Source organism: Leptodactylus fuscus, chromosome 5 (assembly GCF_031893055.1).
Source record: "Leptodactylus fuscus isolate aLepFus1 chromosome 5, aLepFus1.hap2, whole genome shotgun sequence".
NCBI classification, from domain to species: Eukaryota; Metazoa; Chordata; class Amphibia; order Anura; family Leptodactylidae; genus Leptodactylus; species Leptodactylus fuscus.
The window spans coordinates 174,139,942-174,167,685 of record NC_134269.1 but is presented as its reverse complement, the minus strand read 5'-3'; the positions used below and the strand labels follow the sequence as shown (position 1 = coordinate 174,167,685).

The window sequence follows — 27,744 nt, the reverse complement described above, 5'->3', positions numbered from 1 at the left end:
TGAGAGCGGGAAGGCGGTGCGTAACCAGGCAGAGGTCAAATGGATGTCAGGGCAGATAGAGTCTGTCGGTGGACGGGAATCCCGGAGAGCGGACCAGGTGGACGAATAGGCACCGGGGTCTTCAGCGACAGCAGGCGCAGACCTTTCGCACTTCCGTGCGGGCAGCGGAGTCGCCAGGTGCAGCAGCTGAGCCGAAGGATGAGTAGTCAGGTGACTGAGTCAGGGAGCCCAGCAGGGGTACAGCAGCAAATAGAGATGATCTTGAGGAGGACTGCAAGATCCAGCAGGATTGGGGAACCAGCGGGACAAAGCCAGCTCCAGGAGCTTGAGGTCAGTCAGAGGAAACTCCAACAGAATACACAAGCAATGTGCAGAAGATACCACGCCCCTTAAAAGGCATGTGACCAGAGGCATGTGACCAGGAGTCCAGCCCAGCTGCAGGAAACAGGAAACTTAGTTCAGCGAAGCCCTTCCCGCCATCTTGCTTCAGGGCACCTGATTCCAGTACACAAGGCAGAATCCTAACACCATAGCTCCTGGGGGATGGTAACAGGCACATGTGCACACAGGAAACTCCAGCTGAATCAGGTCTTGAGTCTTGTCCATGCTTTAACAATAGAAACAAAAGGAAAAAAAAAAATACTCCACAGGGTTTTCCATTTGATTTATAGTTGCTAATTCATAGTGCTAGTTTGCTTGGTTAGAGTATTCTTGAAGATACAGACAAAAAGAGTGAAAAGGAAAGATAAAGGTTGCTCTCAGCTTGGAGCTTTGTATCGAGGCTTGGAAAAAGGAAGAGAGATTGCAGGTGAAAGGAATGAAGAACATCTCAAAGAAGTTTGTATGTACTCCCCGTGTTTGTGTGGGTTCCCCTGGGTACTCCAGCTTCTTCCCACACTCCAAAGACATACTGATAGGGAATGTAGATTGTGATGGTGCTGACAATATCTGTAAAGCGTTGCAGAATATGTTGCCACTAGATAAGTAAGCAAGATTACTAAAAAACCAGTCAAGCTTTATTAGTCAGGCTGTACTGTACTGGTGTGCTAGGTTTTTCCTCTTTAGTATAGTACTTAGCATCCCCACCTGTCACATGGAGGGACTCTAATCCCTATTGAGAAGTGCTCTTGCATTTCTGACAAAGGCCAACAACTCACACAATAAAGGCGTACTGATAAGGAATTTAGATTATGAGCCATTCTTGGACACTAGCGATGCCATTGATAAATGTTGGTGCTAAGGACAGGTCATTAATTCCAGATTAGTGGGGGTCTAACACCTGACACCAGCACCGATCAGCTGTTCTCAGCAGCTGATACACAGAGAATTAAGCAGGAAACAGACAGCTCTGTTCTTTGTGTAGTGGCTAGACCAGGTACTACAGATCAAAACCCATTCTCTCGAATAGAATCTACATTGCAGATAATAGGTCTTCAATATTTGTAACTCAGAAAACACTTTTAGGCTAAGGCCCCACATAGCGGGCTGCAGCCAAAAAACGCTGTGGAAAAAACGTGGTGGAAACACATTGCTGTTGTTCCTGCAGCGCTTTTCACAGAAAGTCTGCAGAGGTTTCCTTTCCACAGAGTCATATGAGAGGTTATTTTATGCGGAACAAATTGTATTTCCTAGCGATATTGATTGATTTTCTAGGAAGTCCTAGTGAAATGGGGGTGATTTAAACTTTTACATTTCTTATTTTTGTTTATTCTTTTTAAAGCTTTTATTTATTTTTTATTTTTAGACCTCCTAGGGTACCTGAACCAAGCAATATATTACAACACATCTGTATTGTAGTATATTGTGAAATTCATTAATTTCTATTACAATTAATAGAATTAATATATTTCAACTAATAAAATCTCAGCAATGACAAGTCCTTTAATAAACTCTCAGCTGTCGTGACAACTAATCGCCACCTCTAATAATATTCCAGTGGCTGGAGATCAGGCTCAATATGGCAGCATCCACTACTGTTGTTTAGATGCCTTGGTCGCAGTTGACTGAAGCATCCAGAGAGTTAGTGGCGGGTGCCTGCTGTATAATACAACCGTTTCCCATTGTGTATAGAGAGGGCTTATCATTGGATACCATTTTTTTCTGACTAACATGTCAGAATAACCTCAAGAACGGCTATTCATCTCTTACCTTTAGATGTCTTCGCCGCGCCGCCGTTCGGTAGGAATCCAGGTTTTCTTCAGTGTGCAAATGAGTTCTCACGCAGCACTGGGGGTGGTCCCCAGTGCTCAAACAGCACTGGGGGCATCCCCAATGCTGCGAGAGAAATCTCCAGTATTGCCTCCATCTTCTTCTGGAATACCCTCTCCCTGTTTCTTCTTCTGTCCTGGTTTTCAAGCTTCTAGGCATGCGCAGTTGGCTCTGTCATCGGGCCTCAGGCAGAGCCGACTGCACATGCCCCCACGGCCACAAGAAAATGGGCGCTTACATAGTAAGCTGTGTAAGCGGCCATTTTCTTGTGACCACTTACACAGTTACTTGTGGCTGTGGAGGCATATGCAGTCGGCCGATGACTGAGCCGACTGAACATGCCTAGAAGCTTGAAACCCAGGGTAGAAGAAGACACAGGGCGAGAGCGTTACAGAAGAAGATAGAGGCGTCACTCAAGATTTCTCTCGCAGCATTGGGAACGCCCCTAGTGCTGTTTGAGCGCTGGGGACAGCACCCAGTGCTGCTAGAGAACTTATTTGCATACCGAAGAACACCTGGATTTCTACCCAATGGCGGAACAGAGAAGACATCTAAAGGTAGGACAAGAATAGCCTTTCTTAAGGCTATTCCTACGTGTTAGTCAGAAAAAAAGGATATCCAATGATAAGATCTCTTTATCTGAGGAGCCCTCTCCATACCGCCTTAGTGACACTGTAATGTACACATAAGTCATGTGTGTTAAGGATTTGACAAGGACTGCAGAAATGACCTGACAAATTTGGTTTAACTGTGGTGGAAATCCTTGTATTGCAGATTATCACGTTAGTTTGTCGATAGCGTGTTCATCTGCTCTGTATTCATGGCATATTATTCTGTGTATGTAAAACTATTTCATATGTTTTGTTGATGCCAGTAGAGTCCACATTATAATATCGTATTAGCACCACACCTCTGACACAGGAAGGGCCCAACAACATCTCTCATATCTGTCCTTATTTTACTTCTTTACCACTGACACTAAATCATTTAGGCTGGAACTAATGATATTTTTTCTCCTTAAACATATTTTATTAATAACTGCTGTTCCCATAAATAAAGTAGCCGGATTTCAGCCCACCATGAACGCCACAGTAAATTTAATGGTTACATGAACACTTCTCCTACCAACTACCTTTCTCTTCTAGAATTAAATTCAATAAAATACTTGACTTTCCAAATGATCTAATATACACAAATTGCACAAACTGAGACAAATTCATCAAAACATCTCAAATACTTGATGAATTTGATGCAATTTATAAAAGATGGTCCTTTGACATAACGTATTATTATCATTTGGCACAATTTCTGTAATATTGCTTTTTTTAAGTGCTTATGTGTATAATGCAACTTTTAGAGGTCTACACCAAGTTTGGGGGTTCAGTGATTTTGCATTATGAATGAAATCAGGTGCAATTTTTTCTACACAAACCATTCCCCCTTCTGTTTCTGTTTATTATGTTGCACCTTTCTAAGTTTCTGTTCTTATGTTCTATTTTACATCCAACCTCAACGGACTGTGAAAAGCGCTGTGGGAAAAACAGAAGGGGGAATGGTTTGTGTAGAAAAATTTGCAACTGATTTCATTCATAATGCAAAATCACTGAAGCCCCGAACTTAGTATGAGTTGTGGCCAAGGTTTCCCCACAGCACTTTTATGCTGCAGGACACTATGTGTGGCCTTAGCCTAAATTTAGTGTGAATGCAGCTGTAAATTCCAAATGGACCCCGTTGGGGCAACATGTTTTACTGAAATGCATGTGTTTTTGGATTTTTCTTAAATTGTTTTCAAGCATTTGGCTTCTGCAACTTGTGTCCATCACAGTACAAATTATATTGTCTACTGCATCCAAACACATACCATACAACTATCCCAGATTCTGCAGGACTGTCCTGGTTTCTGAGTGCTAGATGCCAGAAGATATTTCCTATCTTCAGTTGAATTGTGTTTCTCTTCTGCTGCCTATTTCACCATTCAGCCCCTGTTTCTGCTCTCAGCAGTTTCGAAGCAGGCAGGTGCAATCTAGTGATGTGACTACATCATGCCTGCTGCCCTTGAGTTTTTGTCAGCAGAGACATTGAGGATACAGGGCAAGGTGAGTATAAGTTGTATTTTTTAATGAAATTTTCTGAGACATCATCACGAAGGGACATTATACACTAGAGGCTATATTAAGAGGGGCATTATACTGTGGGGGCCACAATTAGGCGGTCATTGTATTGTGGTTGTTACATTAAGTGGGATTTTACACCCTGAGGGCCTTCTTAAGAAGGACATGATACTAATAATAATGGAGACATTATACTGTGGGGGCCACATTCAGGAGGATATTATGCTATATGAGCTACAAGGGGACATATCAAGGCCACTAAAGGGGCACTGTACTGTGTTGAGTATAAGGAACATGGATGGGAGATTTGCAATACCTTTGCAGTAAATTCACCATGGTGCACCAATGATGTCCCCCTTTCATTCCTTTGAAAGTTAGGAGGTATATACCAACAAGGGAAGGCATGGTTTCTACAGAACTAATAATCATTTCACTCCTCTATAAAGCACTGGTGCAACCACATATTGCGCACTCTGCTTTTGGCACCAGTTCTTATAAAAGATAGCAGAGAGTGTGACAAGGTTCAAAGAAGGACAACAAATGAATATGCATCATGGAAGAGCTCAGTTATAAAAAAAAAACTACTTTATTTAATCTAGAGACGGGACTGTTGAGGGGAATATGAGATCTTTATATAAATATATAAATGGCCCTTATAAAACTCAATTCAATAGATTATTTGCTCCATAGATTCAACAGAGAACACAAGATCACTGCTTATTGTTAAAGTGAATGTAATCTTGTTATGTCTTTTGGACGCATTATTTTACTGGCCAAACTATAAGATTAGGGAACATGCACTGCATATACCCCATCTGTTAGGTCAGCACATGCATGGTTATTTAGAACTGATCTAATAAAGTGGAAAAAGAGAAGCTGAACAATGGTAGGGAAAGAGGATTTCCATATACAATACAACATATACAAATTGGCAAATTTTTTTCAATGAGTGTTGATGGTATTTTGCAAAGTACTATATAGAAAATAAAATTTGTTGTGGGAATACACGGTTACTGGTATTAATGTAGAATGTTAATCCAGAAATCTGTTCAATTGCCAGCAGTGGTCAGGAAAGAACATTAAAGAGAAGTGGTGTAACTAAAGTCTTGTGGGCCCGATGCAATCTTTTGTCTACCTCATCCTTACAGAGAATTCTTGATAGTGATGGTTATGAGTGCTAATGAGTTTAATCAACCTTAGTGTGGTTAGGGTAATCTGTGGGTCTCCTTGGCTTATTGGCCAGATGGAAGCTGCAATCTCTATACAGATGCCAGTGCTTATGGGTCCCCTAAGGCTCCTGGGCCCCGGTGCGACTGCATCCTCTGCACCTCCTCAAGGCACGCCCCTGTTAAAGAGTTATTACCATCCTTAGCAAAGGGTTAACTTGCAGATCGGCGGAGGTTTGACCACTCAGACCCCCAGTGATCAGGTGAATGGTAACTCCATTCATTTCAATTCAATGTACAGCATTCCTCTCTATGGATAGAAGGTAACGTACTTTGATATGAAAATCCCCTTTGTTCAACCCACTAACTATGTAACAGTACATGGCAAGCTTCTAATTCTGCGGAGAGTTTGTTTGATGACTTGCTCTGCAGCCATTCCCCCCTTTTCCTGAATGATCACCTAATCTCCATTATGATTTGATCTTAATTGAATTTAGATGAGAAAATTTTATGAACAAACTGTTATCGGAAAACTATTATTGCATTTTCTTCATCTTTTATTTATATGGATTGGAGTTTGGAGCATGTGCTCAGGTTAGGAAATGTGCACAGATTCATTTATTTATTTGTTCCTTTTCATCGTTTTATTTTTTTTTCGGACGTAGAGATTGTAAATTTGCAAAGATTCATTTATTTTATACATTACCGTCCAGTTTGAAGATACATATTCGTTGTTTCATTTTAGTTGTGTATTTATTAGGATTAAACTTTTTTTTAATATTTGGTGCATGCATCAAAATTAGGGTTGAGCCGATCTTGAGATTTCAGGATCGATTTTAAAATCCGATTCCCGATCATTTTCTGATCCCGATCGTGAAATTTACTCGATCGCTGATCGGAATCCTAGCGCTCAACCCTAGCTACTTTAAGTTTATGGAGTAGGGTTGATCCGATCTTGAGATTTAAGGATCGATTTTATAATCCGATTTCCGATCATTTTCCATCCGATCCCGATCGTGAAACTTACTGGATCATCGATTGGAATCCGATCTTTTCTGATCCAGATTGCTCAACCCTAATCAAAAACCCTATAATAGTTGGCGCAAAATAAGCAGATAAAAACTTTTCTGGCTAACCGAGAAGACAAATATGTTGCAATATGGCACACAAAGTAAATTGGTGTAAATTGACACTCTGCACAAGAAAATCACCATATTAGTTTCATGAATGTGTCAAAAAGTTAGACAATGTCATGCCCATTCAGATGACATGTTTCAAAAGTGTCACGCCTATTGTATTTTTATGTTCTTTCTGATGTTCATACATATGTTGTAAATTTTGGCGCAAATGTAGACAGAAAAGTGTTGGCCTTCCATTGATAAATATGCCCCAGTGGCTCTTCCATTGTAATTGAGCTCAACCAAGTTACTTCTTTAGGTTGTGGATACTTTCCTTATCTATGGGACTTTCATCATGAAATAGATATCTTACAATTTGTTCTATAAACTACTTTTGTTCCATTCACTAATGTACAATTATCGGAGACTGAAATAGACAAATATTCATCCCACTCCATCTGTAGAATGCCAATAGCATTTTAAGGTCGGCTGGGATTGGGGAATGGGGCTCCCTTTGCACACTACTATACAATTGGTAGTCAACATGTCGTAGCCACACCCCACAGGAATTTAGAATACCTCATTGAGTAGACAGTTTCACGTATGATTCAGAGTATACTTGATAATAAACATATGTAGGAAACCGATGAATCTGGTAGACTTGGATTTAGTAGTCGTCATGAATAGTAATGTGCAAATTATCTAGTCTGATCTTTGCTAATAGGAAGTTCATTGATCAGTTGATCAACCACAATAAGATGCAGCTTGTACATCTCTTCCTGTATGTTTCTTAAAGGACGGTTGCTGTGGTAATGTAGAGAGATCACACGTCTGGTGCATGTACGCGCGTCCACAGCCTGGTATGAGTCATCTGTAGTCTGAATGTAGGTTCTAGAAATGCAATGTCTTATTTCCACAGTAGCCAAACTTTGTTTATGGGTAAATATATTATCTCATATTCTTGTTAAAAGGAGTCTGTCAGCAGTAAATTGTGCTGTCAGCAATAATTAGAATCACCTCTACAAGATACCTAGAATAGGTTTAGACTTCCTTCAAACCAGTGGAGAATGGCAAAGCAATGAAAAAGTAATTTCTGTATAAGATATAAAGAGCCACATATTTTAGCATGTATATGTTACCAATAAATACTGTATTTGTTAGGGAGGATTTACACCTGCGCCCAGTCTCCGCTTTGTGGGTTTCCGTCTTCTGCTGACAGGAGACAGAAACCTGGCATTCAGTGTCCACCCGTGAGCGCCCATGAGCGTCTTCTGCCCTCCGTGGCGAAACCATTTTTTTTAACTGGACACAAAGTCCTGCATGTCCAACTTTGTGTCCGGTTAAAAAAAAAAACGGTTTCACCGCAGAGGGCAGAAGATGCTCACGGGATGACAATTTGCAGATGAAAATTGTCTGCCGGTTTCCGTCTCTTGTCCAGTTTCTCAGGCAGTAGATGGAAACCTGAAGGCAGAGACCGGGCGCAGGTGTGAACCCTCCCTTAGCAATATATATTACCAGTGATGGCTTGAGCTGCATTGCTCACTTGTTGCACTTTTAATAGTACCAATTGTGAGTACCTCAGTGGTTGTCCGATAGGTTTGTATGGAATAACCCAGTGGCCTAACTACCGCCATAGCAGCGGAGGCCGCTGCCACAGGGCCCGGGACATTGGGGGCCCGGTGACAGCCGCTACCGCTGCTATCAGTATACTCGGGGGTCTTTTCGGACCCCGAATATAATGATTGGCGGACCGGGAGAGGTAAGAAACATAAAAAACATGTTACTTACCTGTCCACGATCCTGCCAGGCCTCCTTCTTGACGTCTCTGACGTCATTGAACATGGACAGCAGCGCAGAAGGCAGCGGAGAAGACCATGTAGGAGCCGGGGGACAGGTAAGTAACAGTAGTTTTTTATGTTTTTCTCCCCCTGGGTCTCCGATTATTATACTCTGGGGTCTGAAAAGACCCCAGAGAATAATAATTGTTTATGGGTGTCCACTAAAGGGACATAATACTGTGTGCAGGGGCGACTATGGGGCATAATACTGTTTGCAGGGGCCACTATGGGACATAACACTGTATGGAGGGGCCACTATTAGGGATAATACTGTGTGTAGGGGCCACTAAGGGACATAATACTGTGTGCAGGGACCACTATGGGGGATAATACTGTGTGCAGGGGCCACTATGGGGCATAATACTGTTTGCAGGGGCCACTATGGGACATAACACTGTATGGAGGGGCCACTATTGGGGATAATACTTTGTGTAGGGGCCACTAAGGGACATAATACTGTGTGCAGGGACCACTATGGGGGATAATACTGTGTGCAGGGGCCACTATGGGGATAATACTGTGCGCAGGGGCCACTATGGAGGATAATACTGTGTGCAGGGGCCACTATGGGGGATAATACTGTGTGCAGGGGCCACTGTGGGACATAATACTGTGTGCAGGGGCCACTATGGGGGATAATACTATGTGCAGGGACCACTATGGGGGATAATACTGTGTGCAGGGGCCACTATGGGGGATAATACTATGTGCAGGGACCACTATGGGGGATAATACTATGTGCAGGGGCCACTATGGGGGATAATGCTGTGTTAAGGGGCCACTATGGGGCATAATAGAACGCGCAGAATTGCGTAGGAGGGGGTCGGTGTCGTCGGGGGGGGGGGCAATGTCAAAAATTTGCCACGGGGCCCCGCCATTCCTAGTTACGCCACTGGAATAACTGCTGCAGTACTTACAACCCTCACTGCTCAAACTAAAGCGAGTGAACACTTCATGCCATGTTGTGTTGGGGAAACAGTGGATATGCCAAGCTCCTGGCTGTCAGACTGCCCGCCAATCTAAAATTGATATACTATGCTATGGATAGCACAGTAATTTTGGAAAAGCTGAATAACCACTTTACTTGTTTATTCTAAGTTTTGTATTGTTTGATAGAAAATATATTAATTGTAAATATCCTTTAAATAATAATATCCATTATATAAAAATGAGCCTCTGTAAAATGCTTTCTGATCTGCCATCCCTCCAGCACGTTATTTCTATTGTTTCTCATACTTTTTGTATAAACCTATGGTGTCTCTCATAGCATCTTCACTGCGGCCTTCTTAAGACTTCCTGAAAGCTTTAATACATTTTGTCAAAAGAATTTTACTACTAAACCTGAAGCACGGTAAGGCTTAGCGCCAGATAGCAAACTGCAGCAAAAAAAAGTACTGCAGGAAAAAACGCGGTGGCAACGTGTTCCCAGAAAGTTCCCAGAGGTTTCTTCTGTGGACTCTTTGCTTCAGTTACACCCATAGGAACAGTTTTGGAAATTGCAGCGTGTCCGCAGTGCATATTTTTTTTTGCAAGGTGTGGATGGGATTTACAAGGATCCTATTCGTCTTGCAGTGACTGTAAAATATTTTTCCCAGAGTGTATACGCTGCGTAGGGCCCCAGCCTTAAGTAGGGTATGAAATATACTTTTATCACTCATGTCATTATGTTAAAAAAACATCCTTTTTAAATCACCTCAGAAGTCTGTATGCGTATTAGAGATGAGATACACTGGCCTGAGGAGATGAGATACACTGGCCTGAGGAGATGAGATACACTGCCCTGAGGAGATGAGATACACTGCCCTGAGGAGATGAGATACACTGCCCTGAGGAGATGAGATACACTGCCCTGAGGAGATGAGATACACTGGCCTGAGGAGATGAGACAGGCTGGTCTGAGGAGATGAGATACGCTGGCCTGAGGAGATGAGATACGCTGGCCTGAAGAGATGAGTTGTCGATATTTTGGGCTAGGTCTTACCTTGTTCCATTCCTAACTGTGTCTTTAACTGCCTACATCTCCATTGCTGTAGGAGAAAGGCCAGAACCATGATTATACTCGCTAGAGAGTCCTACATCAGGGTATGTAACATTATCCCCTCCGGTCTCTCAGGGTTCCTTCACATCTCCGCCAGTCTCCGTTCTGCAGGTTTCCGTTTCCTGTACGAAACTGGGCAGTAGACGGAAACCTGCCGGCATGTTTCAAACCCATTCATTTGATTTGAATGGGTTTGAAAAGTGTCCGGCTGTGAGCGCTGGTGAGCGTTTTATGCGCTCAGCGGCAAAACCGGTTTTTTTTAACCGGACACAGAGTCGGACATGCAGCACTTTGTGTCCGGTTTAAAAAAAATGGTTTCGCCGTGGAGAGCATAAAACACTCACCGGCGCTCAGAGCCGGCAGAAGACGGAAACCTGATACGGAGATCCGAATGCTGGTGTAAACTCAGCGTCAGCGTCAGACTCATCTCCTTAGAAGAGCGGTCTGTGTGACTCTGACCAGCCACTTTGCAGCCAGACTTCTGAGGTGATTTTTGGGCAGTAAGCTTAGAAGGACATTACCTCATTACCTGACATTACTGTGGATTTAGTGGTGAAAATCCTGGCGTCAGGTTCCCTTTAAAGATATGAAAGTACAAAAGTAAAACTCTTCTTCTCCATTCATTTCCTGTGTCTCTGAGCCGTGGCCTGGGCTGGTGTAAGACTGGTAAGGCTGACCTCCCCCTCTCCAGCATGTCAAACAAATTGCTTTGCCTCAAACTGAAGAAACAAAGCTAATATTATGTTTAGCAGAGTTCATCTCGTACTTCCCCATTTTAGGTCACATGATTTGTTTCGCATAACTGAGTCATTGAGCGCTTCACAAGACGTCTTTCTTTTGGAAGAAAACCTAAGACTCTTGGCAGATCTGTCTTTATTAAAATAAAACAAGACAGAGACATCCTGCAAAATAATATATACCGCGTGGTATACAACCGTTCCTAAAAAAGGCAGGATGGCAGGTAAAATTTAAAGACCGACTGCTCCGGGATATTTCATCTCAGAATGAACCAAATGTTTTCTACTGGTGAAAGGTCTGGAGTCTAGTTCAGCACCAGGACTCTTCTTCTGCGAAGCCATGCTGTTGTGATGGATGCAGTTTGTGGTTTATTATTGTCTCGCTGAAATATACAAGATCCTGCCCATTGTCTAGATAAGAGCCCATTGTATGTTGTTCTAAAACCTGTCTACACTTCTCAACATTAGTGCCCTTTAAGATGTGTAAGCACTAGGGTTGAGCGAACGTGTTCGGAAAAGATCAGATTCCGATCGGCGATCGAGAAAATTTCACGATCGCGATCGGAATTCCGAACTCAATCTTTTTAAGTGGGATCGAGATCGATGATTATTTCCCATAATGCTTTGCTACTGGCCAAGCATTGTGGGAAATGCTAACAGTGTTAGCCTTCACACTGAGTATACGCTCTGCTGATTCTGAAATTTGGGGGGAAAAGAAGGGTGCGTCTTATAGTCTGAATGTGGCGCCTGGCACCCGCTGTACTAGAGAGACGGATGCCGGCAAGTGATAGACGCCGGGGCCTGAGACATCGCTGCGCTCCTCTGCCCTGCATGAAGCCAGCAGCGGCAGGGGCGATGCTATTCCGCTCCTCCGTCCCCCCGCCGCTGGCTTCAGGCAGGGCAGAGGAGCGATGTCTCAGGCCCCGGCGTCTATCCCTCGCCGGCATCCGCCAGCGGATGCCGGGTCAGTATTGGCGGCCCCTTCTCCCCCGAGGCCGGTTCCCACCGGCCCCGTACCTGTGAAGTTGCAGGCCGGCTCCTGCGCGGCGATATCGCAGGAGCCGACCTGTTCGGGTGACAGCCGGGATCCTAATGAGGCTCCCAGGCCTGTCACTGCTATATTAGTATTGCGGCTGGGTCTATGACCAGCCGCCGTAATACTAATATACAGAATGTCCCATAGACGGCAATACAGTTGTATTGCCATCTATGGGACTTGCAATCAAGTGACCGCAGGTTCAAGCCCCTGGGGGGAATAAAATAGTAAAAAAAAAAAAAAAAAAAAAAAAAAAGCTTTAAAAATATATAATAAAAATCTGAAATAAATAAAAGTTCTAAATCACCTCCTGTTTTTTTTTTTCAATACAAGGTGATCTAAGAAATAGACATTCCCCAAAATGGTATAACTAAAAAGTACATCTGGCCCCGCAAAAAAAAACACTCTATGCATCCCCGTACAGCTGCAGGGTCACCTGTCAATGTGGCCTTGCAGCTGTTGCAAAACTTCAACTCCCATATATTAAATATTTTACCAGTTTTTGCTTCAAAATTTTTTTTCCCTATTTTCCTCCTCTAAAACCTAGGTGCGTCTTATAGTCCGAAAAATACTATACTCAGTGTGAAGGCTCCACTGCGGTTCCATAGGAATGAATGAAAGCAGCCGGCACACAGCCTTAACCCCCTGCGCGCTGGCTGCATCCATTCATTCTAATGGGAGACTAGCTAACATCTCTAGTAGCAACTTACCTGCAGAGATTGCTGGTCCAGTGCCCAGTGTTCTCGTTCTTCTTCGACTCACTGCCCCCACCTCCCAGGTTAGTGTTAAAGAGCTAGGAAGAAGGCGGGGCTTGTGGCTTAGGAGAGTGTGGATGGGTACAGGGTGGGGAGAAGTAACGTCTCCCCTCCCAGTACCCGCCCACACTCTCCTAACCTGGGAGGCAGGGGGCAGCGAGGCGAAGAAGAACGAGAACACCGACCAGCCATCTCTGCAGGTAAGTGGACACTAGGGGAGACTAAGTAGCCAGAAGATTAAAAAAAAAATCCTCTGGCTACTTAGTGATTAAAAAAAATCAGTACACAGCGTGCATTCTAACAATTAAAGCGTTCAATTGTTAGATTCCATGCTGTATAGTGAATAGGATTGTTTTTAAAATCCGATCTCCGATTAGTAAAAAAAATCCCATTGACTTGCATTGGGATGGGAATTGGGATCGAGATGGGGTTCGAATGAAAAATTATCGGAAATCGATCCTGAAAAGTCAAGATTGGCTCAACCCTAGTAAGCACCCCATGCCATAGTAACCAATGCAACCCCATACCATAGATGCAGGCTTTCTGTGCAGTGATAACACTTGGATGGTCCATCTCCTCCAGAGTCCACAGGACATAGTGTCTGTGGTTTCCATAAACAATTTCAAATTTTGATTCATTAATCACATAACAGTTTTCCATGTTGCCTCAGTCCATTTTGAATTAGCAATGACATATGGTGTTTATGAATTGTGTTGATATATGGCTTCTTCTTTGCATGGTGTAGCTTTAAGGCTGTATTCACACAGAGTAACGCCAGGCGTTTTTTGTGTGTTTTTTGCACATAGCGCCGCATTAACGCCGCGCTATTTTGCGGTGGCGTTGACCGGCGTTAACGCGGCGTATACGCGGCGCTATGTGCAAAAAACACACAAAAAACGCCTGGCGTTACTCTGTGTGAATACAGCCTAACTTGCATTTGTGGATTGCATAAGGATCTGTGTTCAGGCAGTGATTTCTGGAAGTATTTCGGAGCCCTTGCAGTGATTTGCATTATTGATTCATGCCTGTTTTTAATGCAGTGTTACCTGAGGGCCTGTAGAAGACAAGTATCCAATATTGATCATCAGCCTTGTCCCTTATGCACATGGATTTATCTCGATTCTCTGAATCTTTTGATGGTATATTGTAGATAATGGGATACTCAAACTCTTTGCAATTTTATATTGAGAAATATTTTTTCCTGAAATTGTTCAACAGTTTTCAGACAGTTTTTCACAGAGGGATGAAGCTCTGACCTTCTTTGCTTCTGAGAGACTCTGCCTCTCCAACATGCTTTTTTTTATACACAGTCATGTGACTTATCTGAAAATTGCCCCTCCAATTTTTTCTCATTAGTACCACTTACTTTTCCAGACCTTTGGTAACGCTATCCAACTTTTTGAGATGTGTTGTTGCCATCAATTTCTTAATAAGCACATTTTTTCAGATGAAATAGAAAAATATCTAACTTTCATCTTCTGATTCTATGTTCCATTGTGAATAACATATGGTTGTTTCCGAATCATTACATTCCCAACATATATTGCCTACAAGATGTTCGAAAGTCATAGTGTTTAAATGGTTTGTAAGGAAAACTTTGAGAGATCCAAATGCTAACAAATAAAAAAAATCACTATGTACCACTACTTTCCCCTGGTGATCTAGTGCAGAAGATCCAACAATCCCTTTGGTCTTAGTGTACAAGAGGCTGTCAGGTGACTGCTGCTGTACTACTGGCATCCAGGCTCTCATCTCTGAGTGGTTATGGTAGTAGCTTGGCATGTGACAACTGAAGGCCACTGATTTCCTGTAGTAGTCACATGCAGTCCTTATGTAAATAATGACCAAGAGAACAACCAGGGCTGTCATGCTGGATCACAGAGAATTATTTATTTTTATAGTATTATATATATATACATTCACCGGCCACTTTATTAGGTACACCTGTCCAACTGCTCGTTAACACTTAATTTCTAATCAGCCAATCACATGGCGGCAACTCAGTGCATTTAGGCATGTAGACATGGTCAAGACAATCTCCTGCAGTTCAAACCGAGCATCAGCATGAGGAAGAAAGGTGATTTGAGTGCCTTTGAACATGGCATGGTTGTTGGTGCCAGAAGGGCTGGTCTGAGTATTTCAGAAACTGCTGATCTACTGGGATTTTCACGCACAACCATCTCTAGGGTTTACAGAGAATGGTCCGAAAAAGAAAAAACATCCAGTGAGCGGCAGTTCTGTGGGCGGAAATGCGTTGTTGATGCCAGAGGTCAGAGGAGAATGGCCAGACTGGTTCGAGCTGATAGAAAGGCAACAGTGACTCAAATAGCCACCCGTTACAACCAAGGTAGCCAGAAGAGCATCTCTGAACGCACAGTACGTCGAATTTTGAGGCAGATGGGCTACAGCAGCAGAAGACCACACCGGGTGCCACTCCTTTCAGCTAAGAACAGGAAACTGAGGCTACAATTTGCACAAGCTCATCGAAATTGGACAATTGAAGATTGGAAAAACGTTGCCTGGTCTGATGAGTCTCGATTTCTGCTGCGACATTCGGATGGTAGGGTCAGAATTTGGCGTCAACAACATGAAAGCATGGATCCATCCTGCCTTGTATCAACGGTTCAGGCTGGTGGTGGTGGTGTCATGGTGTGGGGAATATTTTCTTGGCACTCTATGGGCCCCTTGGTACCAATTGAGCATCGTTGCAACGCCAAAGCCTACCTGAGTATTGTTGCTGACCATGTCCATCCCTTTATGACCACAATGTACCCAACATCTGATGGCTACTTTCAGCAGGATAATGCGCCATGTCATAAAGCTGGAATCATCTCAGACTGGTTTCTTGAACATGACAATGAGTTCACTGTACTCCAATGGCCTCCACAGTCACCAGATCTCAATCCAATAGAGCATCTTTGGGATGTGGTGGAACGGGAGATTCGCATCATGGATGTGCAGCCGACAAATCTGCGGCAACTGTGTGATGCCATCATGTCAATATGGACCAAAATCTCTGAGGAATGCTTCCAGCACCTTGTTGAATCTATGCCACGAAGAATTGAGGCAGTTATATATATATATATATATATATATATATATAGAGAGAGAGAGAGAGAGAGAGAGAGAGAGAGAATTTTTTTTTTAAATGGCATTTGGGGTCTACTGGGTATATGCATGTAGGACTGTAGTTTATCTACCATGTAAAATTTAAAGGGGTTTTCCCATCTCACTGTTTCAGCTTTGCTTGTAGTCTCTTCTAGAGATGAGCGAACAATAAAAGGTTCAAGATTCGATATTCGTTTCGAGTAGCCCCTCAATATTCAACTACTCGAATCGAATATCGAACCCTATTATAGTCTATGGGGGGGGGAATGCTCGTTTCAGGGGTAGGGAACGTTCGATCAAATTATACTTACCAAGTCCACGAGTGAGGGTCAGGCTGGATCCTTCGAGAACTCTTCTCGGTGCAGCGGTATCTTCCGGCTCTGAATTCACTCTGCCAGGCATCGGGCCTGGGCAGAGTCGACTGTGCATGTCCGCACTACAAGCGGGCATGCGCAGTCGGCTCTGCCCAGGTGCCTGGCAGAGTGAATTCAGAGCCAGAAGACGCACCGAGAAGAGTTCTAAAGGTAGGAGAAGAACCAGCGTTGATTGGCCGACTGTATAGCATTCGGCCAATCAATGCTGATTCTGCATCGAACTTTTCCATTTGAATAGCGAGTGGTACTCGATCGAGTATGAGTATTTCGAATACTGTAGTATTCGATCGAATACCTACTCGATCGAATACTACTCACTCATCTCTAGTCTCTTCTCACTTCCTGTATTTCTCCTCCCCCCTTCCTCTTGTTGAATGACATAATGAGATATCACAACACATCTCTGTGTTTACATAGAGAGATACAGTCCTATGAAAAAGTTTGGGCACCCCTAGTAATCTTAATCATTTTTAGTTCTAAATATTTTGGTGTTTGCAACAGCCATTTCAGTTTGATATATCTAATACCTGATGGACACAGTAATATTTCAGGATTGAAATGAGGTTTATTGTACTAACAGAAAATGTGCAATATGCATTAAACCAAAATTTGACCGGTGCAAAAGTATGGGCACCTCAACAGAAAAGTGACATTAATATTTAGTAGCTCCTCCTTTTGCCTCTAGTCGCTTCCTGTAGCATTTAATCAGTTCCTGGATCCTGGATAAAGGTATTTTGGACCATTCCTCTTTACAAAACAATTCAAGTTCAGTTAAGCTTGATGGTCGCCGAGCATGGACAGCCCGCTTCAAATCATCCCACAGATGTTCAATAATATTCAGGTCTGGGGACTGGGATGGCCATTCCAGAACATTGTATCCTGCTTTATCAGCAAACTGCAATTAGCGGAACTGATTGTCCTGCCGACACTGAGTAAGTGACATTACTTGTCCTATCTCGCAGGTCTGTAGTGATAGCAACGCTGTGTAAACAATTGGAGGAATAACTTCACATAGCAGGCAAACAAAGCAGAATTTCTAAAGCAATATATTTAGGACAAGTCTTCAATTTACATAAGCTACCAGTATAGATAGGATCCTTGAGATGGGACTATCTCTTTAATAGTGTATGAAATGGGGACTTGAAGGTTTATGTTACAAAAACATTTGTTTTAAACCCAGACTCATACTTAATAATAATGTATGGAAAGCAGCCACACTACTGCTTGGCTCCATTATTGTTTATGGGAGACTTTTCTGTTCCTAAACTTCAACAATGTACGCTTATTCGATTGAATACTACGGTATTGGAAATACTCGTACTCGGTCGAATACCACGCGGTAAACGCAGTAAATATTCGATTCCCCTCCCACCTTTCCTGGCGCTTTTTTTTACATCAATAACTATGCAGGGGAGGTGGGACAGGAACTAGGACAACGTAGGCATTGAAAAAAAAAACATGTACAGTCATTGGCTGGCTAAATCAGTAGTAGCAGTAGTGGCAGCAGCAATAATAATACTGGAATTTGGGCGTATTAGATGCCCCCAGGCATGCTTCCCCTGCTGTCCCAGTTGCATTCAGGGTGTTGGCATCATTTCCTGAGGTGTCATTGTGGACTTTGTGACTCCAATTGGTCGAATTTTGGTTTCCCTGAAACGAGCATGTTTTTCCCATAGACTATAATGGGATTTGATATTCAAACGAATAGTTGAATATTGAAGTCTACTCGAATCGAATTTCGAATTTTCAAATATTTCACTACTCGCTCATCTCTAATGCTTACTACTGAAGTTTGGTAAGAGAAAAGCCTCCCATTGACAACACTGGACTTCGTTGCTCATGCAGTAGAGTAACCATTAGGTATCACCATTAGGTATAATCCTGGCTTCATATGGGATCTACTGTATATACTCGAGTATAAGGCGACCCGAATATAAGCCGAGGCCTTTAATTTTACCACAAAAAAAACTGTGAAAACTTATTGACTTGAGTATAAGCCAAGGGGGGGAAATGCAGCAGCTGCTGAAAAATTTCAAAAATTAAAATGGCCGGAGTTTTTGGGTGCAGTAGGTGCTGGGGAAGGGGAGGGTGTGTTTTGGTTGTCTGTCTGCCCCTTCCCTGAGCTTGAGGACTGTTTTTTTTTCCCCCACTTGGAATTCAGCCTGGCTGAATATAGGGGATCTGCAGTGCTCCTATTAACCCCTTCCCGATGGAACAGGAGCCCCACAGATCCCCTATATTCAGTAGACTGGGCACTGTCAGACATAGGGATACCTAATGTGTTTGTGTTTCACAGTAATTTTCTACTTTTATATGTATTCTAGGGAAAGGAGGGATTTACAACTTTTATTTACTTTATTTTTTTTATTATATATTTTTTTTTTCACTATTTTATGGGAGATTCTATACATTACTATTGCGGCTGGTCATAGACCCCCCTCCCCCCCCCCCCCCAATTTTTTTTTTTGTTGCTTGACTCGAGTATAAGCCGAGGGGGGCTTTTTCAGCACAAAAATTGTGCTGAAAAATTCGGCTTATACTCGAGTATATACGATAAGTTCTTTTACAATGCCCCTTCAAAAAGTCACTCCTACATTTTCAATCACCTAGTGAAGGCCCCTCCCAGTTTGACATCTCTGCAGCAAGCACATTGACATGTAGCCTGGGTATATTTAGAACAGTCTTTTGCAACAGTCTTTTACGTCCGTATTGTATGCCAAAACTAGAGAGTAAAAAAATGGAATGATTCGAACCTCTTCTGTGTTTAGAGGCCCACTACTTGTTTTGACTTACAAATACCTTTACAAAATACTGAATAAGGCCTTAGGTTGTGTTCACACGTTGTTTTTGCACTGACAATGTTTATCAAAATTACTGTACCAAAATCTATCTAACATGGAGATTTCACAAGTATTTGGGAGCTATCCATTTCGATTGCTTTGTGTGTTCAGTTTTATGTTTTTTATATTCTACTGTGCTGTTTGTAATGTTTGCTTATGTTAAAAATCTACACTTAGTCAATGACAATTAATGTGATTTAAGAAGTCGAGCTTCCAGTTTTACTATCTGGTTCATATCTTTAATTTTAGCAATAGCCAACAGATGGCAGTGCAAACCAAGAATAGCAATGCCATAGAAAGCGAAAAGTCTTTATGTGATACCTTGTGGTAGTTTATTTCCTAAACTGTTTTTTTTTTTTTTCCCTCTCACAGCAATTTGTAATTTTACAAGCCGAGGATCACCTCAAATATCTCTTCAAATTGGAGATATAGTCCACATATTAGAGACGTATGAAGGTGAGGATAATTTTTTCTTCCATCTATAAAATATTAGATATTCTAGTGATAACCAGTTTAGAAAAAAATGTTTGTGTGATATTAATTTCTTGTTAATGACATAGTGCTTACATATACCACAGTGTTGTACACAGAATATACTCAATGAAATAATTCTTATGACCATTTGGGCGCACAAGGTTGGACGTATAGCTTCATATAACTTACCTAAAATGATGTGCATTGGGAATGAATGCTCGCTACATAGTGATACAAAGTTTCATATTCCCAAGTCAAGAGAAACCCTGAACGATTTCCTCTATTTACTGATAGCATTTGGAAATGAGATTTAATGGCTATGAGAACCTGACCCATTGAAAATATTTGTCACAAACAGGATAGTGTCACAAAGGAGGAAGCAAGGTTGGGATTTAATATCATGTGATCGGCTCACATTTAATCATGTAATGCCCTTTTTGGCCAGGTACGCTCTGCTGGTGTCAGGACTTTGGCAAATTACTGAAAGAGCAAGGTATTATTTTGGGGTTGGTTTATCAGGATGAAAAACTTTGCTTTGTTTAGTTCTTAAACTTGAGAAGCAGAACAAGTACAAATACAGAAACCTGTTTAAAGATGGCATAGATACAGTGGTGTAACTAGGAACGGCAGGGCCCTGGGGCGAACCTTTGACATGCCCCTCCCCCCCCGACACTGAAGACCTCGACCAACTGACCCCTACTGCCGCGGCCTTGCTCCCCCCCCGTGCACGCATTTCTATAATACCCCATATTGGTCCCTGCACACAGTATTATGTCCCCATAGTGGCCCCAGTATACAGTATTATGTCCCCATAGTGGCCCCAGTATACAGTATTATGTCCCCATACTGGCCCCAGTACACGGTATTATGTCCCCATACTGGCCCCAGTACACAGTATTATGTCCCCATACTGGCCCCAGTACACAGTATTATGTCCCCTTACTGGCCCCAGTACACAGTATTATGTCCCATTGTGGACACAGATGAACAATTATTATGCTCTGGGGTCTTTTCAGACCCAAGAGCATTGGCGTAACTAGGAATGGCGGGGCCCCGTGGCAAACTTTTGACATGGGGCCCCCTCCAAGAGGGTGATCTGGAGGGGGAACCCCCCATTCCACCACACTCTTGCTCGCACACAGCCTGCACCCCCATTCCCCCTTCTTTCTCACACACAGCCTGCCCCCCACGTCACCCTCTTTGCTCACACACAGCCTACACCACCCATTCCTTCCTCTTGCTCACATAGGGCAGAATGTGAGTAGGAGGGGTACATAGGTGTGCAGGCTGTATGTGAGAAAGGAAGGAATGGGGGTGCAGACTTTCTTACACACATTTAGGAACTGACATAGATTTCCATTATAACTCATGCAAGAAAACTGAGGCGCCCGCTCTGCTTCACCCTCATTTGCACAATGTGATGAGCAAGGTGTAGAACGAACCTTGCAACCGGATCTGCACCGCAATATTATCCCTATGCACCAGAAAACTGCTAAGCACTGCAGCCTTACATCGCTGGAGTCCTGGGTTCGAATCCTGCCAAGTACAACATCTGCAAGGAGTTTGTATGTTCTCCCTGTGTTTGCAAGGGCTTCCTGCTATACTCCAAAGACATACTGATAGGGAAAAATGTAGATTGTGACCCCTGCTCATCTACATAAAAAAAAAAGCCACAACAGAACCAATCCCATATAATATCCTAATGTTCCAAAGACCATATTACTTCTCTGAGACCACGTACAGATGTAGCAGAGTTAACTTCTGCAATTGGTTAACCTGCTGCAGCGTGATCACAACAAAAAACATTGAAAAGTTGCGATGTAGCAGTTTAACTCTGCAACATCTGTAGGTCTTCTGTATACCATCATATTGCTCACTGTGTGGTGCCAAACTACAGAGACATTCTCCTCCAGGAGCTTTTCAATACAAGTGTTATACCAAAGAGATTCCGTTATTTTATTTATTTTCCCATTTATTTATATGGAATCTGGTAGAAAATGTTCTGCAAGGAAGTAAAGCAGCATACACATCTGTGGGCATTATAGTATGGCTTTGTACAGCCCGGAGGTTTTACAGACTTGTAACGTGGCTCCGAATGTTTTTTCTAATGTTAGTCACACAAGGGAATCTGCTAAACAATTCCACTCAGAAGGCACAAAGACAGGTAAGGGCACATTGAGGAATAGGATTGATAAAAAGCAAATTGTTTTTTTTTTTTTTTCATAGATTGAAAGATATGAAGGAAACAAAGTAGCCAGTGTAGTATATGGCTATTAAAAGAGTGATTATATTAAACATATAAATCTTTTACAAAATACGTTGAACTGTGTAGGCCATGAGATAAGGGAAATAACCGCAAACAAAAGATAAGATTGCCAAGACAATCATCTCTATGGAGGAAGAGCTTGATAATATTGATAGAAAAGATGAGATGCCCAGCAATGTCCATATGCAGTTGTATAAACTAGAGATGAGACCTTCTCATTGGAATAGAAAATGTCATAGGCCTGGTTCACATCGGTGTTCAGTAATTCGTTCGGGGAGAACGGAATACTGAACGCATTGACAAGCGGAGAGCTTATGAAAGCACACGGACCCCACTATAGTCTATGGGGCTTTCCGTACAGTGTCCGCACGGAACGTGCGGACAGAAAGGTACTTCATGGTCTACGTTCCTGTCCACATGACTCATGCGAACATGACATGGAAAGCACATGGACTCCATTATAGTCTATGGGGTCCTTGTGTTTTCACTGCTCACCGCTTGTCAATACGTTCAGTATTCTGTTCGGGGGGTCCCCATGCAGACTCTCCGAACTTAATGGATTAACGAATGCAGATGTGAATCGGTCCTTAGGCCACTTCACATGGCCGTGTGCAGTCTCCAGGTCAGTGAAAATGGCACTAATGAAATCTGGATTGATATGGGTGTCATCCGTCGTCTTCCTTGACCCATACAATCAAGGACAGAGCCGCCATTACGGACACATATAAGGACTTGTTCAATAATTTGGGGAGCTATCATTTAGCCTGGACACAGCAGTAAAAACTACGGCTCTGTGTCTGGGCCCATTGAAATGTGTGTGTGTGTGTACTTTGATCCACAGTTCGTATGCATGAGGCCTAAAGGTATGTTCACAAGGCCAAAATACATGTTGACAAGTGTCAGGTTTCTTAGGCGGTTTAGAATTAGTGAGCGTCTGCAGGCTGATCTGTACAAAGAAAATATGGTGAAATTAACATGAAAAATATGTCCTGTGACCATACCCTCAAAGGCAATGTTTATATACTCGTACATCTATATAGTTTTTCAGAAATAAGACCAGACATTGAAACATATTACCTTGTAATCTGTTTTTTATTTCTTTTTTTTTTTTTAATAATTATAGTTTATTTGCCTTTATTTTCTATACGTTAATATGAGACATCTTGCCTGAGTTGCTGGCAAATAGCTAAATGCATTTTACTGACTGCAAGTCAAAATCCATACATAGCCACGTCCAAACGTCTGCTGGTCGCTCTTGGCAGCAGGTTGCGGTTTGCTTTCAGACATGTGACCTAAAAGCTTAGCTCTTATGCTACAATCCAATTCCGTGTTTTTGCTTTGATTTTGCCAATGCAGTTATTTAATGCAGAGACCAGATGTTCTCTGGTTCTGACTGGGATTTTGACCACAGTATAAAAGTGAGAAATGTTACAGATCTTAAATCTGTATTCACATAATACAGTTGAATACCACCAATCTTCTTAAGCATGTATTATTTTGGAGTTATGGTGTGACTTATCAACCTTTTGAACATGTAGGTAAAGTAGTATAACACATGGTTAAGCATCATCTGAATTGCATAGCGATATAAGATTTACCCTTCACATGCTCAACCTGTGGAATTTGTGGCTTGGTGCAGATAAATTAAACCTATTAAATTTATGGTGGATGCTGAGAAAGCGCCATAACCACTGGGTCACTTCTACAGCAAAGCAAAGATCCAGGGCTAATACCCACAATTAGTGCTTGCACTGATCACAGGCAGTAAGGCCCTGAGGCACTATTTTCCATTTCCAAGTGGGCGCCACCATTTTGGGAAAGATCACTGCTCCCCAGAATAAGGCCAGCGATCCATTGCCATAAAGCTGAGTTCAAACAGAGTTTTTTTGGTCAGGAATTTGGTCAGGAATCCACCTTAAAATCTTCCTCCAAAAAACGCCTCCCAATAGAACTCTTTTGGGAGGCTTTTTAGGAGGCTGATTTTGAGGTAGATTCCTGACCAAAAAACTCTGTGTGAAGTCAGCCTAACAGTTGGAAGCCTATTGAAGGCTCCCACACCTGTGTGGCATTAACATCTATTGCAGGATGGTCTATGCAGCCTGAAATACACAGTCCAGTCACAGTGACCACCTGTCAGAATCCAGAATAACCACCTTTGGCGGAGCGGTCCACTGCGAGATGTGCAGGAAGAGAGGGGATGTTGTGGTGATGTTCACTGGGATGTTGGGCCATGCCGACTCCAGTGCCGTGGCCAGCTGTGCTAGGTTACGCGGTTGAGCATCCATGGCGTGAACAACCAGATCGAGGTGGTCCCACAGATTCTCCATTGGGTTCAAGTCCGGTGAATTTGCTGGCCAAGGGAGTACGGTAAACTCATCCTGGTGCTCCTCGAACCATGCACATACACTGTGAGCTTTATGACACATCGCATTGTCCTGCTGGTAGATGCCATCATCCTGAGGAAAAACAATTCGCATGTAGGGGTGAACATGGTCCGCAAGGATAGATGCATACTTGTGTTGATCCATCATGCGTTCCACAATGATGAGTGCACCCAGATGGCTGATGACATGCGCCTTCTGCGATTGGTTATTTAACGTTGATGTCAAAAGTAGGCGGTGATCACATTAATATGACTGGACTGTGTACAAGTATCGCTAATTTACAATGCATTCCAAAGTATTAGCATAGTAATTCATTGCATTTGTGATCAGACACCCCGGGGTTCAAGACCCCTAATAATTACAGCCAAAAATAAAGAAATAAAAAGAATTACTAATTTGAATCACCCCCCTTTCCTAGAACGCATATAAAAGTAAAAAAGTAGGTATCTCTGTATCTGAAAACACCCAGTCTACAAACTTATAAAAATATTTTTTCTGTACGGTGAATGCCATAGCAGAAAAAAAAATCAAAAGAGCCAAATCACCGTTTTTTTTGACTTCCTATGCATCCCCGTACTTGGAAACATAAAAAAGATACAAGTGTCAGAATATGGTGACTGGACTGTAGGAAACACATTTTTTTTTTAAATAAGTTTTAGATTATTTTTTTTTAAAGGGGTTAAATCATAAATAAAACCATATAAATTTGGTGTCCCTGGAATCAGACTGAAATATAGTGATGCTTAATACAAGTGAAGTATCATTTTGGCTGCACAATAAAAATGAAGCCAGTAAGAACGTGGCACAAATGCACTTTTTTTTCCCCAATTCCACCCTATTCTGATATTCTCATTTTTTTCCAGCTTCCCAGTATTTTGTACACATTAAATAACCATTATAAAGAATATTTTGTCCTACAAACATTAAGCGCTCATATGGCTCTGTGAATGGAAAAATAAAAAAGTTATGCGTTTTGGAAGGCGGGAGTCAAAAATGAAAATCGAATACTGTATGTTGTGGAAAGTGGTTAACTGTAGTTAGGATTACAATTTTAGCTGGACACTGTGATGAAGTCTCTTACAGGAGTATTCCTATAACCCCTGTTCACCAACCTGCATGCTCTGTGCTTTGTTCACTTCTTGGTTTTCTCGGCACATTGGTGGGCAGGGTTTCACTTGCTCTGCTATCTGCTATGTTTGCAGTTAGTAATAAGGGATTGCTTGTAAATGCATTACCATAGTATAAAGCTGATGTAGAGGCTGATGTAGCAGAGCTGGATTTGAGTCAGCTTGCATTACATACAGAGGTAATGGACTCCTTATCTCAGCCCTTATCATCCAAAATCAATTAAACCAGCTGATAAGTGGAAGAGCTGAAGATAGAGTTAAGAAATCCTGGAGCTCTCACCTCCCCCTCCCCTATCTGAGGAGCTCTGTTACTTGTCAGACATACACAGCTCAGAGCTGCTGCTAAGCACTCAGCCCCTCCCTCCCCCCTGAGAGCAGGCGGCTACGTCACTTGGGAAATGAGCAAATAAGCCCAGTGGCCATAGAAATGCAGTGTCAACAATGAAGTGAATAAATTAAGATAGCAGCCAAACAAAGCAGTTTTGATAACGCAATGTATTTAGGAAAAGTCTTAAATCCACATAAACTAGCAATATAGATAGGATCCTTGTGATGGGACAACCCCTTTAACAGAGACTTCAATGTAGATGTGAACCCAGCCTTACCTGAAGTACTGACTATAAAGGAAGCCATATTATCAGAATACCCTAGCTAAGGGTAACCTTCGGCACTCCAACTCCAACTTGCTCCATTCACTTCCATGGGAATTCCAAAATAATCAAAGCAAGTATGCATGCTGGGAATTGTAGTTTGGCAACAGCTGGACTGCCGATGGTGGCCTACCCCTGCCCTAGCTCTTAGCATAAAAGAACTTAAAATCTAAAGTTTCATGTTAATTTGTTATTTTATGATTTTATGTAATGTTATGTTTCACTATGTACCTTTTTTGAGTATTACATTCCATTATCATCATTATACCTGTATGTGCTCATATAGAACATGTAATCCCAAAATTAGCTGAGATGGTCCTGAGTTTCATAAAATCTTGGCTTGTCCTGGAGCAAACTATACACCAAAAATGAGGATGTGGTTTATGCAATTCTCTCCCAAAGGTGAATGTTCCCATTTTCTTTATAGAAAAGGGGTAAGAATTAAATATATGAAAATATGAAAATTTAAATATTGACAACTATGAAATATAATATATTGATTGAAGGTTTAATTACAGATTATTTTTTAATGATCCAATATACATTGTGTTTTTTTATAATGTTTTGGTGGTATATTTGTATTTTCATGTGAACATTGTAACATGCACCTGAAAATTTTGCCAAATGTACCTTCTATTATGATAAACAGATGAGGTTCAATGCATGGCTGATAATGCAATTTACAACATGAATACAATGTGCTTTTTCATTCTTAGGCTGGTACAGAGGATATCTGGTAAAACAGAGGATGCAAGTGGTAAGATTAAATTGCTTCCTATCTTTCATTTGATTTATCACTCTCCTTGTAGAGAACATGACTGAATGTCGTGAAATGATTGCAAGGATTTATTTTCATTCCTGGGTGTTAATAAAAGACAAATAAATGAATGCTGTTTGCAAGGTTTAATTATATTTTACCAACTCATAGAAATGATTCATTTTCTGCCATTATTTCCCTTCTAATTAATAATACTTTATCTGTAAATTAAGAAATTCACTTTAATTGAATTTGTAATTTATATTACTTAATAGCACAAAAATAAAGGTAAATAGGTAATGACACTTAAATGTTCACATGGCAGAAGTATTGATGGAGGGGCTTTTAATTGTAGTATGCAGATTCTAATTTTTCTTAAGATTCTATTTTAAGTGAAGCAAAACATTTTTTTTTTCTAGAGAGGTATCAGAATGCTTTTAAAAATATTGATCAACACTGATCCCATTCTGACACTTCTTGGATCCTTTTATGAATCTTTCTACTTCCAGGTCCTTCTTGACATGGAAATATGACCATTCATGGGATGGGGAGAGTGTTTCCACAAATGTAGGAAGGGGGAGAATGTGGCCATAAGTATGGAAGGGGTATTGAGGAAGAGAATGTTCATGTCAGTGAGAATTTGCTGAAAGTGGGTAAGGGGTGGGAAGGGGGAGAATATTGCCACAAGTGGTGAGAGAAGGAAAGGGTCAGTGGCACAACTAGGAATGGTGGCGCCCCATGGCAAACTTTTGATATG

General features: G+C 42.0%; 1 protein-coding gene across 1 annotated transcript in view; it reads left to right on the top strand.

Annotated features, from left to right (window-relative positions):
• The window catches only part of DOCK2 (dedicator of cytokinesis 2), a 522,773-nt gene that overhangs the window by 13,264 nt on the left and 481,765 nt on the right, over positions 1 to 27,744 (top strand). The window contains exons 2-3 of the mRNA XM_075274736.1: positions 19,702 to 19,785; positions 26,947 to 26,987. Coding sequence (XP_075130837.1) covers positions 19,702 to 19,785; positions 26,947 to 26,987 — 125 coding nt within the window. The remainder of the gene's footprint in view (positions 1 to 19,701; positions 19,786 to 26,946; positions 26,988 to 27,744) is intronic.